Source organism: Cuculus canorus, chromosome 1, assembly GCF_017976375.1.
Source record: "Cuculus canorus isolate bCucCan1 chromosome 1, bCucCan1.pri, whole genome shotgun sequence".
Taxonomy (NCBI): Eukaryota; Metazoa; Chordata; class Aves; order Cuculiformes; family Cuculidae; genus Cuculus; species Cuculus canorus.
In genome coordinates this window covers 62,422,582-62,434,841 of record NC_071401.1, presented here as the reverse complement: position 1 = coordinate 62,434,841, position 12,260 = coordinate 62,422,582, and the positions used below count along the sequence as shown (strand labels likewise).

At 42.3% G+C, this 12,260-nt stretch overlaps 1 protein-coding gene across 1 annotated transcript in view; it reads left to right on the top strand.

Annotated features, from left to right (window-relative positions):
• The first annotated feature begins 276 nt into the window (after nucleotides 1-276).
• TUBGCP3 (tubulin gamma complex associated protein 3) overlaps nucleotides 277-12,260 on the top strand; it is a 53,996-nt gene continuing 42,012 nt past the window's right edge. Inside the window, exons 1-2 of the mRNA XM_054083488.1 lie at nucleotides 277-524; nucleotides 10,798-10,905. Of these exons, the coding sequence (XP_053939463.1) occupies nucleotides 449-524; nucleotides 10,798-10,905 (184 nt within the window). The 5' untranslated portion in view covers nucleotides 277-448. The remainder of the gene's footprint in view (nucleotides 525-10,797; nucleotides 10,906-12,260) is intronic.

Sequence of the window (12,260 nt, the reverse complement as noted above, 5' to 3'; positions counted from 1 at the left end):
GAGGGGCCCAAGGCCAGGCTGGATGGGAGCAGCCCGGTCTGGTGGGAGGTGTCCCGTGGCAGGGGGTGGGAACTGGATGATCTTTGAGGTCCCTTTCAACTCAAACCCTTCTGTGACTTTATAATTTCCCTCTTTAGGAACGTTGTGCCGGGGAGGGGGAGGGGTTGGCGGCCCCGGAGCCCCGCGGGGAGGGCGGAGGAGGGTTGGCGCGTCGGCTTGGGCGCGCGCTCCGTTCCGCCCGGCGCGCGGGGGCGCTGTGGGGTCCGTCCCGCGCGGCCGCTGTGGCTCCCGGCGCGCGCCGTTAAAATGGCGCCTTAGGCGGCGGGCGCGGGCGGGAGGCGGCGCCGGGTGCTGTCGCTGTTGAGCGACGGGGAGCGGAGTGCATCCTCCCCTCTTCCGCCGTGACCCCCATCTCCTCCTCCTCTCCTCTCTCCCTTCACCGGCGGCCATGGCGACTCCGGACCAGAAATCGCCCAACGTTTTGCTGCAGAACCTCTGCTGCCGCATCCTGGGCAAGAGCGAAGGTACCGGCTTCCCCCCCCCCCCCACCGCGCGCCAGCGCCATTCCCTGCTGGAGCCCGGGAAAGGATTGGGGGAAGAGAAGAGAAGGGGATGGGGAAAGAGGAAAGGGAATGGGGGATTAGGAGAGGGTAGGGGAAGAGAAAAGGGAATGAGGAGAGAGGAAAGGGTATGGGGGGCAGAGAGGGGGGTATGAGGGGCGGAGAGGAGGGTATGGAGGGGGGGAAGAGAGGAGGGTATGGGGGGGAATAGAGGAGGATATGGGGGGCTGCTCCAGAGAGGAGGTGCCGGGGGCTGGGGAGGTGCCAGACCGACTTGAAGGGGGGCGCGCCCTCGGCCTGGAGAGGTGAGCAGCCCGACTGGTGCTTCCTGGGCCTCTGGATACCTGAGGCAAGAGGGCTGGGGGGCTTCAGAGCCTCAGCTCTTCCCGTGTGCCTGGCGAAAAGGGAGCTGGTGGGCGTGTTTGGGCATCTCTGCCTTCCTCCAGTGTCTGCTTGAGGCAAGCTGTGGGCATCTGGTAGGTCCTCTGTGTCTTGATACTGCTGTGGTCCTCCAGCAAGGAAGCACCTCTCTTGGCTGTTTGCATAAGTTTCTGTCGGTCACAGTCAAGGCAAAGAATGTTTTTAGTACTAAAAGACTGTTCTGAGTAAGCTTTTGGAGGGTGGGAAGGAAGAGGTGCATCTGCTGTGAGTCTATTTTTTAAGTTGCTGTGTTTATAAGCGTTGTTCACCCAAAAAATACATGCCATAGCTTTTGTTCTGTCTATTTACTTGTATGAGGGGTGGTTTTCTGCATTATTAGTAGTGGCTGTAAAACCTTTCATGTGTTCTTTTATTCTTCTATGCTACTCTCTTCTGACAAATCACTTGTGGTTACCTTTAGATATTTCCATGATAGTGGCTGATAATTTAGAGTATTGACCTGTTGTGAAGAATTGAATTCAAACTGACTAAAACATGGCATGTAAATGAATTAAGTATAGTAAGTTTGTAGGTGACACCAAATTGGGTGCCAGTATCAATCTGCTTGAGAGCAGGAAGGCTCTACTGAAGGACCTGGACAGACTGGATTGATGGGCTGGGATCAGGTGTATGAGATTCAAAAGGCCGGGTGCTAGATTCTACACTTGGATCACAGCAAACCCTTGCAGTCCTACAGGCTTGGGTAAGAGTGGTTGCAAAGTTACCTGGCAGAAAAAAGATCTCTGAGTGCTGGTCAACACCTGGCTGAATGTGAGCCAGCAGTCTGCCCAGGTGGCCAAGAAGGCCAACAGCGTCCTGGCTTATGTCAGAAATAGTGTGGCCAGCAAGAGTAAGGCAATGATTGTGTTCCTGTACTCGACTCTAGCAAGGCTGCACCTTGAGTACTGTGTTCAGTTTTGGGCCCCTCACTACAAGAAAGACGCTGAAGTGCTGGAGTCCATCTGGAGAAGGGCAATGATGCTGGTGAAGGGGTTGGAGAACAAGTCTTATGAGGAGGGGCTGAAGGTGCTGGGATTGTTCATTGTGGAGAAGAGGAGGTTGAGGGGAGACCTTACCACTGTCTACAACTACCTGAAAGGAGGTGTAGCAAGATGGGTCTGGTGTCTTCTCCCAGATAAGAAGTGATAGGATGAGAGGAAGTGGCCTTCAGTTGCACTGGGGAGGTTCAGATAAGTGTTAGAAAACATGACTGAAAGAATGGTGAAGCATTTGAACAGGCTGCCCAAGGAAGTGGTGGAATCTGCTTCCCTAGAGGAGTTAAAAAAAAAAGTGTAGATATGGCACTTCTGGACATGGTTTAGTAGGTGCGGTGGTGTTGGGCTAATGGTTGGACTGGGTGATCTTGGAAGTCTTTTCTAACCTTAATGATTCTATACTGCTATCTTAGAAGTCCAGGAAATGAGTGATTGGATGCAAATATACTTGTTGTCTCTCTCTCTCAAACTTTGATTCCACCTATTGCAGATGGGGCGTCATGTTCTCACACCATCCTTGTCTCTAAATAGGAAAGACACAGATTCAGAGAATAGATTCAGAGCAGGTTTGCAGAGAAGAAATTGGTGATACAGATGGATGAAAAGCTGGACATGAGCTGGCAGTGTGCGCTTGCAGCCCAGTAGGCCAGCTGTATCCTGGGCTGCATCAAAAGTGTGACCAGCAGGCCAAAGGAGGTGATTCTACTCCGCTGTCACAAGATGCACTTGGAGTATTGTGTTCAGTTCTGGAGTCCTTAGCACAGGAAGGACATGGACTTAGAGAGCAGAATGGGTCCAGAGGAGACCACAAAAATGATCAGAGAGATGGAACACCTCTCCTCTGAAGAAAGACTGAGAGAATTGGGATTCGTTCAGCCTGGAGAAGAGAAGGCTCCAGGGAGACCTTATAGCAGCCTTTCAGTACTTAAAGGAGGCTTGCAAGAATGACAGAAAGAGACTTTTTTTGCTAAGTCTTGAAGTGACAGCACAAGGGGTAATTGTTTAAATTGGAATGAGAGTAAGTTTAGATTGCATACAAGAAAGAATTTTATATGATGACGGTGGTGAGAAACAGGAACAGGTTGCCTAGGGAAGTTGTGGATGCGCCCTCCCTGGCAGTGTTCATGGCCAGGCTGGTGTAGTGGAGGGTGTCCCTGCCCATGGCAGGGGGGGTTGCACTAGGTTTTCTTTAAAGATTCCTTTCAACCCAAACCATTTTGTGATTCCCTGATTCATCCGAGAAGCTTGGAAGAGGTGGGAGTAAGTTGAAATGTCTGTCTTCAGTGAAACAGAGTAGGGACTCCTTTACAGAAGCATTGTGTTGATAAGTTGAACTTGGTGATTTTAAGGGTCTCTTCCACCCTGTATAATTCTCTGATCAACAGTTGATTGCTGTGTTTTTTCCAAAATCCTTTCCCTGACCATTGCATGTCTAAGCCTTCTGCAAGGCCTTGAATTTCCCATTTCCAAAATTGTCGGTCTGTATTATATAATCTGAGTTACTAAATTCTGTGACAGGAGTTCCTGCTGCGTGATTCTATCAGGATGTGGAAATTTCTACTCTCCCCCTATCTCCCTCAAATCAGTGGTAGCTTCTAAACTGTCTAATACCTCTTGTGTTTTTATGTAACTATGTTTTTTTTAGCAACTGGTTTAATTGTGTATTAAATGGTATTTTGCTCCTGCCTACAGTTATAAGAGGGAAAGGATATAAAAGTAAAGCTATTATAGCTTTACTTTTAAAGCTGTTTTTTTATTTTAGCATTGCTAACTTTTTGTAATACAATTGATGTGTGGTCTTATTTAACAGCACTTCAAACATTTTGCTACTAGGAATCTCAGTTATTGTGCTAGTTCTGCTTCCAAAAAGCAAAAATAATTAAAAAGAAATTGAAAAAGGAATTGTCTCCCTTTTTGGAGTAATGGAGGCCTCTTTGAGGACATTATTTCTGTATTACCTAATCCTATGTTCTTCATGACTTTCTTAGATTTGAGAGGCTTAATTTGAGAGGAATCTAAACTGAAACTATGCTTGTTTCTTGCTATCTTATTTAGGTCTGTGACATGTGTAAAACTTAAATAGGGCATGAGGAGACACGTCTGCCTTTATCAGGAGGGTATGAGTATTGAGGAGAGGTGGCTCACTTCTGCCAACTTTGGATCTAGTCTTCTTTTTGAAGGCATAGTTTCTCTACGTCTGTGTATCTTCTAGCTGCAATAGTAAGTTGATTTGCAAGCAGTATGTGTGAAAACATGGTGAAGGGCTCTGATTTTTGTTATTTTTCAAATAAATGTTGAATCTATTTCTGTATGCTGGGTTTCTTCTTGGGTAACTATAATCTCTTGTCTGTATGTGTAACTAATAAAAGGGGAAGTTTTGCCCCAAGTCATGGTAAGCTGCTGCATGTTGCCTGTAGCCCACTATATCTGTAAAGGCTGTAAAGCCTTTTATATGTTCTTTCCTTCTTCAATGTATTTTGACAAGTCACTCTTGATTAACTTTAGGTATTTCCATGATAGTAGCTAATAATCTGGTCGCTTGTGAGTTCTTGGAAAACTTCTTTGAACTAACAACTTAAAAATAGTGTGGGTTGTTTGCCACATTTACTATCACCCATATTTTTTTGCATGTGGCAGATAGGAAGCCCATCCTTACCCTGATCTGTGCTCCTGTGTTGAGGGACTTGAGCACTGAAGGCTCACCATTCTAACCTAAGACTTCTCTTGAAGCAGTCAATTACAGTATGTGTGTTAAGTTTATCATTGATTTAGCAGTTGATTTAAAATGAATAGAGACAGTTAAAGCAAACTCTGTGAGAAGAAATCTTGGGCATGAAAGGTGTCTATGGTGGTTTTTCTCCTTCAAGTTTCTGTGTCCGAGGAAGAAATTAAGATGGTAAAAGAATTTTGTTAGTAGCAGTATCCTCTCTTTTGAGGTGGATGCATGTATGCCTAGGTGGTAAGGAAGCCAGCAGGCAAGTTGTGTGGTGTTTATTGTGTTTCAGGCTTTTAACTCTAATTTGCTTTCAGCACAAGGTGAGCTTGAAATATGGGGGGTGGGAGGGGTGGTGGTTAGTGGTCTACATGCAGCTTGTTCCCTCCTTATATACTGATGAAGTTGGGCTGCTTTGCATATATGTGTTCTCTCTTTTTGAAGCAAATTTTACATATATTAACAGTTTAGTCCTCAGTAAGCAATTCATGATGTTCTTTCTACGGACCGTAGGGAAAAAAAGCTTGGATATTTAAGAGATCTGTGTATATATTAGAGAAATTTTGACTAAAGGTTAGTCACAAGAACCCAGAGCTAGGTATGAGGAGCCATCTTTAACCATTTGTGTAGTTAACCTGCTGTGAATTTCTTGAGATCCTAGGTTTTGATACTTCCCTGGAATAAGGGCTGCAGTAAAATGCGAGGTTCTGATGTGATTGGGTGAAATGTCATGGAAAAATAATAAAAGGAACTGACATTCAAAGATCTAATGGTTCTTTCTGCTTGTATGTTTCATGAGTTTGTAGTGCAGGAGTTTTGATCTACTTGGCTGTATTCCTTCTCAGCTCTTGTGTTTTATTATGTTTGTGGGGAAGCTATGGCTTCAGAAGGAGCTGAAGGATTCAGCTGTTGTGATGTCTGTATCATAATAGTGCACTTAAAGCTAATGTAGGATGAGTGGTCTTACTCTACATCCATGCCTACATTCTGTGACCCCATGCCTGAAGTCTTCCATAAACTTGATGGAGCCTGTTGTCTGCTGGGGATTATTTTGCTTCTGCTGGGGATGGCCTACACCTTCCGTGCTTCTTGAAGATTTATGTTGAAATTCATTTGTGCTATGATGGACTGTGACTGCAGAGGCTCCCAGTGGTGGAGCTATCCTTTCTCTTCCCACTTTCTTGAGATTATCCACTAAGTGGAAGGCTGGCTTAGTTTCCAAAATTAATTGGCTGCATTGGCCCAGTTAGTGTGGTTTTTTGCCAACAGCTCTGCCTCTGAGCGTTTAGCTACAAGGTCTGCTGAGTTATTTAGAAGAACTCCAGTTGAGGTAGCTTTTTTAAAATTTTATGTTGGGGGGGGGTTGGTAGAACTAAGATTTGAAATCTCTTTGTTCCTGTGCTTTAGCCAACCCTCAAGCGAGGGCTTAAAGCTACTTTCCCGTGGTGCTGTGTCTCTACAGTTGCCTACTGAGGTTAGCTGGGCATATCTGCACTCTGCAGGTGGAGGCGTTGCTGGCTTCTTTCTTCCTCATGTCTTCACGTGTGTTGAAGAACTGGTGTGCTAGTTTTGCCTTATCAATCTCTTTGGTCTATCCAGGCTAACCACCTCACTTTTACACCAATACCAGTTGTTGCAGAGAGCTTGCCTGCCTGTGCACTGATTATCATGTTTGGGTTTTTTTCCCCCCGATCTGTGAATTCTAGCACTTACACAGGATTTCATGCTTCTCTCTGGGCAGTGAATTTAGTTCCTCTGTCAAAAAGCTTCTCGTTCTTAGTTATCTTTCACAAACCTCTTGGTAATCTTAGAGACTTTGTGACTGCCATACAAGCTTATCCGTTGTCAGAACCCTCAGTGCCTCCAATGGAATATAATGATATTGCTGTAAATACTCTAGCTATGTCTGTTTGGTTTTGAATCTCAAAAACACTTTTGTGTGCTGGAGTACTTAGAGAGGTACACATGATCTAGAAAGTGGTATTTCAGTCTTCAGAGAGCAGTTTGCTACCTGAAAACCCACGTGACCTTAATTTAATCTGTGTAATGTCAGTGGTGGTTTTGTTATTGCTGTTGTTTGGTTTTTTAAATTTTTTTTTTGGTGTAAGCTCTAAACTACTATAATAGATGTTAAAATTTCATGGTGAGAGAAAAACAGAGTTTGTTCAAAAAGTGATAGGGTTCTTTTTTTTACCTATACTGATAGCCGAAACAAACGCAAGTTGACAAGTTAGGCAAAAGTGCACGGTGGGGTAAAGTTGAAAGAGAAGATTTTAGGACCACCTTGCTCGTAATCCATTGGGACATTCCTAACATCTGTATAGCAACAGTACAACACAGCCTGCAATATTAACGGAATTAAAGAATAGTTATGTTTCCTGTGCTGTGCTTTGAAGTTTGTGGACAACTTCTATGTAAGGAAAGACATGTGAGTCTCTGTGGTTTGGGTTTTATTTTGTGGATTTGTTGGGTTGGTTTTTTTTTGTTTGTAGGAGAGGAGTGTGGAAACTGGAAAGATGCTTAATTTAAAAGAAAACTGTCTTAATGGCTGTCCTTTGAGGAGGGCGGCAAGTAAATGTGGCTGTTGGTTTTAAACTGTGAATCTTTATTTTACTGACAGATATTCGTATTAAGTTATATTTAATCACTTTAGGTACTAAAGTTATTTTACAGACTTATAAGAAATAATCTGCTCAAGAAATTCCCACAGCAGGGAGTTTTGTTTGTAAAAGAGAAGCTGGACTTGATATGAATAAAACATGAAAATATGAATAAAATATTGCATGAACCAGCCTTGCTGCTATGCCTTTGAATTGCCAGTGCAAATCTGTATGCAGAGCAGATAGCTTTGTTCAATATTGTTAGTAGTGTTACAGGTTTAATAGTCAGATTTTTTTGAATGGAATTGTAGTCTTTAGACTAGGAATCTTCCTCAGATGCCTTGTTAAGGCAGTATAGGAAAGATTATACGAAGTTGGTCTGCTTTAACTAGTCTTGCTATGCTTGGTGTTGAAGTAGAAGGTTATTCTGGAAGGTTATATTACTTTCTTAAAGCCTCCCCTGCTGCTTACTATTAGTAATATGTCTGTTGTAGTTTTTATTAGATTGAGGACTTATTTTTAAATTTTCAAGGTTTCTGTTAAGAAACTTTGACATGTGTTTTTTATCTCTCAATCTTGTTTCCAGTATTCTCTTGTACCAAGACATAGAAGCAGAGCTAGTCTGTTAAAAGCTGTAGTGTCAAAGGGATGTTGGAAAACACACAAATGGCTAAGTCCGTAATTTTCTTCTATTATTTTGAGGTAAAGCTCTATTCCAATATCAACCAAAAAAAACACCCGGCTTGTGGCATTTTATAGCCCTTTTTCTGAGGCAGTTTTTCTGGAGAAATGAAGTTCCCTGCTTTTTGTGGATAATCAGTGGAGGAGTTTATTATTTTATCTAGATACATGTCATGACTGATCAAGTATTTTGGTATCAACCCTTGATCCTTCTCCTGACGTTAGTTCATCCAAGATGCTTGACCTGGAACTCTTTTAGCAATTTTGGTTTTAATTTGTAGCTCTCGCTGAGTCACTATAACAACACACCAAAAATACCTGAGAATTCCTAGAAAACCCTGGATCTTGTGTAACTGCTGCTAGGTACTCAGTTAAGGAATTAACAAAAAATAAAACTGACTGTTGTTTCGGCTTTTAATGCCAGTATTTGACTTTAATTGGCCTTGCAGAATACTTTCGGAAATCTTGTTCAGTTTAAGCTGTCAGTAGCTGAACCATTAAATTATTTTAGATTTGTATTTTCAAGTCCTTATTGCAAATGAAAAGGTTGTCTAGCAGTAGAGCTATCATTTCTGGAGGGTATTTAAGTAGTGCAGATTTGTGACCTTAGAGAAGTCTAGATATTAGCGTTTTCTTCTCTCAAAGTCAAATTATACTATTGTTGCTTTAGTAGGCTGATATTGTCAAATACCGTTGAAATATCAATGATTATGTCTGAGCAGGCTTTTTCCCTGAATGTGTGGAGAGCTGTTTTGTGTGCAATGGTAATGTTTTCTGGGCTACAGTTGTATCCTTGTAGATTATGAACAGTGGGTGGCATTTTTATCACAAATCAGTAAAAAAAATGAGCATTCAAAAATAATATAGCCCATCCTGATTTCAGTTTTCCCCTTTCCATAAATTTCGAGACGTTCATGCATGTAATCAATAATTGAGTCCTAGTAGCTCCTGGGTGATTTTTTTTTTTCAAGTGTTAATATTAGTTAATTTGTGAGATGATTCAGTGCTTAAAATATTCATGCTTCTAGTGGAATTTTACCCTATTCCATTTTTCTGTTCTTTGTGTACATATTTCTCCAGGCCAACATCCTTTCTTTCTCCTTGGCTGAACCATTGCTGCATTACTCTACAATTTTCTATGAAATTTGATTGCTTAACTGACTAAATAAAACACATGAGGAGTCTGATGCATTTGTACATATAATTGTTACATACAAACCAGACTTATTATGTTGAATTGCTTGGAAATATTTTTTCCTGAAATCAGGAAATGTAAAGATTCAAGTACCTGACACGACATGTTTACACGTACTTTTTCTTACACACCTTTCCCCTCATGCTATTACAGTCATTTCTATATGAAGAGCAGAAATTTATCTGATGCTTTATAAGGGCACTTTGACATGCCTGTAGGGTTATTTTTTGATAGGTTTTCAGGTCAATAAATGGGAACATGACTGTGTTGTAGAGGCGTTAATACTGAGCTGACCCTATCTCAGCATTACCAGACGTTAGCCATCTCAGAAAGCAGAGATACTTGCACCGAAACTGTTCGGCAATAGTAATAAAACAAGAATTATTGCATGATGGAGGAGCAGTGGAGGAAGGACACTGGCTTATGACTTTTACATTAGCGTCTGCATTCTGCACTGGGGTATGATGCTGACATCCCTGAGCACTGAACCTAAGTGGTGAACCACATAAGCTATTATAGAAACAAAACAAAAGCAAAGCTAAAGGCAACACACGAACTGGTAAATCCACTGTTGTAGATATGTGAGTGAAGATCCATAGGTAGGATAATCCTGTTTGGGTACCTGGTGAGAGAGTGTGCCTAGTAAGTAAGCATGGTTGCATTGTTCTTATGTGTGAGTTGAATTGTGGCTGTGCCAAGTCCCACAGCGTTTCAGGCTATGGGGAAAGGCAGAGCCAGCTGGAGCGTGCCAGTGCTCTTTAATAACTGAGTAGGCCCAAGTGTCTCTTCTGTCAGCACAGAATGGGAAAGGCTTGTTCACAAATTGAAGTGCAATTATTTTGTAGAGTGTATACAGGTGAGTGTGTGTCAAGTACACCATTAATGATATGCTGATGGGTAACGTGGACTTTGTTGCCTTCTGGTTAGAAGTGCGTCTAAGGATTATACTAGATTAACATTGCCTCATCTAAGCCAGGTACGTTTATGCCAGATTAAACCATAGCAATGTAATAGAGGGATGTGATTCTGCCCCGCTCCTCTGCTCTTGTGAGACCCCATCTGGAGTATTGTGTCCAGTTCTGGAAGCCCCAACATAAGAAGGATATGGACCTCTTGGAATGGGCCCCGATGAGGGCTATGAAGGTGATCAGAGGGCTGGAGCACCTCTGCTATGGGGACAGGCTGAGAGAGTTGGGGTTTTTCAGCCTGGGAAAGAGAAGGCTCCGGGGAGACCTTATAGCAGCCTTTCAGTACTTGAAGGGGGCCTACAGAAAAGCTGGGGAGGGACATTTTAAAAGGGCAAGTAGTGGTAGGATGAGGGGAAATGGGTTTAGATTGGAAGGGAGAAGATCTAGATTAGATATTAGGAAGAAATTATTCATGGTGAGGAGTTGGCACAGGTTGCACAGGGAAGTGTGGGTGTCCCCATCCCTGGAGGCTGGATGGGGCCTTAAGCAGCCTGGTCTGGTGCGAGGTATCCCTTCCCAAGGCCGGGAGGTTGGAACTCGAAGATCTTTAAGGTCCCTTCCAACCAAAGCTATTCTATGATTCTGTGATCTCACGTCTAACTTTTATTTTGTTTACTTTACTAGAACTTTAACAGTCTGCATAACAGTTTTCCCTTTCCTTTCAGCTGATGCAGCCCAACAGTTTCAGTATGCAGTGAGAGTTATTGGAAGCAACTTTGCTCCTACTGTTGAACGGGATGAATTTCTTGTAGCAGAGAAAATCAAGAAAGAACGTAAGTGTCTTTGTTTTTTTCTTAGAAGTAGGAATGGAGGTTCTTCATGAAATTCTTTGATCAGTTCATTCCTCTGAAAATGGGACAACTCTACTTCACAGATAGTTACCTAATCTGTTATTAATGTTCCCCCTGAAAAATCTCGTGATGGAAATGCCTTTAATTCCCTAAGTAGGTTCCTGAGTTGCAACTTGGATTCACAGCTCTGATTTTTCTTAATGTTCAGCTTAGACCTTTCTTGCTGTCATTTACTACTTACCTTACTCACCATGAAAAAAAAGAACAATTGATATTGCATTCCTTTAACTTCACTGGTGCTCAGACTATATGAATTCATAGTTCTTTTCAGAAGACTGGTATTTGTGTGATGTGCACTTTAGAAATATTACACTTGGGTGCAATTGACTTTGTGAGCACCTGTGTAAAACTTGCTGAATGAGCATCCCAGGAACTGATGGATTTATTTATGACTTACCTGATATTTCTTGCCTTCAGTTTCTCTACAAATTCATCTGCAACCATCCCCTCAAAAGCAAAACATTAGACCATGACCAGTGTAAGTTATATTTCAGTTTTCCATCTGTTGTGCTCTGTGCTGCTCCAAGTCATGTGTTGCGCTGCCTGAATCCGATGGGGATGCAATGCATTCTTGAAAATCCAAATACTGCTTTCAGCAGATAATCGGCTCTACAGTAGAATGTCCAGAAACGTTTACTTGAAGTATGCTAATTAAATTAAAGCTTTATACTTAAACTTTGAATGTGCACTCAGGGAGATAGAATTAAGGTAACTGAAGTCAGTGGTTGTAACTGTTTGTTTTAAAAGACGTGTATCTTTTGCTAATGCAGAGCTTCCATGAGATGCTGATAGGCAAATAAGCCCATCAGAATTTCTCTAGATGCATTTCCAAAACACTGTAATCTGCAGTTTAGACTTTCTACGTGACAGACTTCCACATTCTTTGTGGAAACACTACTAGCCGGCACAGCATATATTCTTTGGACCTATAGCTAAGAGTTCTAAAGAGTGCTATCTCCCTTATCTTCCTTCTCCCCAGCTTCAGCTGGTAGGCTGATGTAGTGGTCACATAACAAGTGACTGGATATATCCTTCTAACTTCACGTTTATTTTGTAGTTACTATGCATGAAATGACTTATTTGGCAAAATGTACATAGCAGGGGCTTTTGATGCTAGTTAACCTTTCAAACATTTCACAGCAACTTCTTTAATTATTAAGGGGTCTTCAGATGTTTCTGTACTTTTTTTTTTTTAAGCATGGCTGTGTCTTAGATAACATGGCTTTTCTGAAGACATCTTAAAACTTGAAGATGTTTTTCCTGTCAGCAGAGACTTC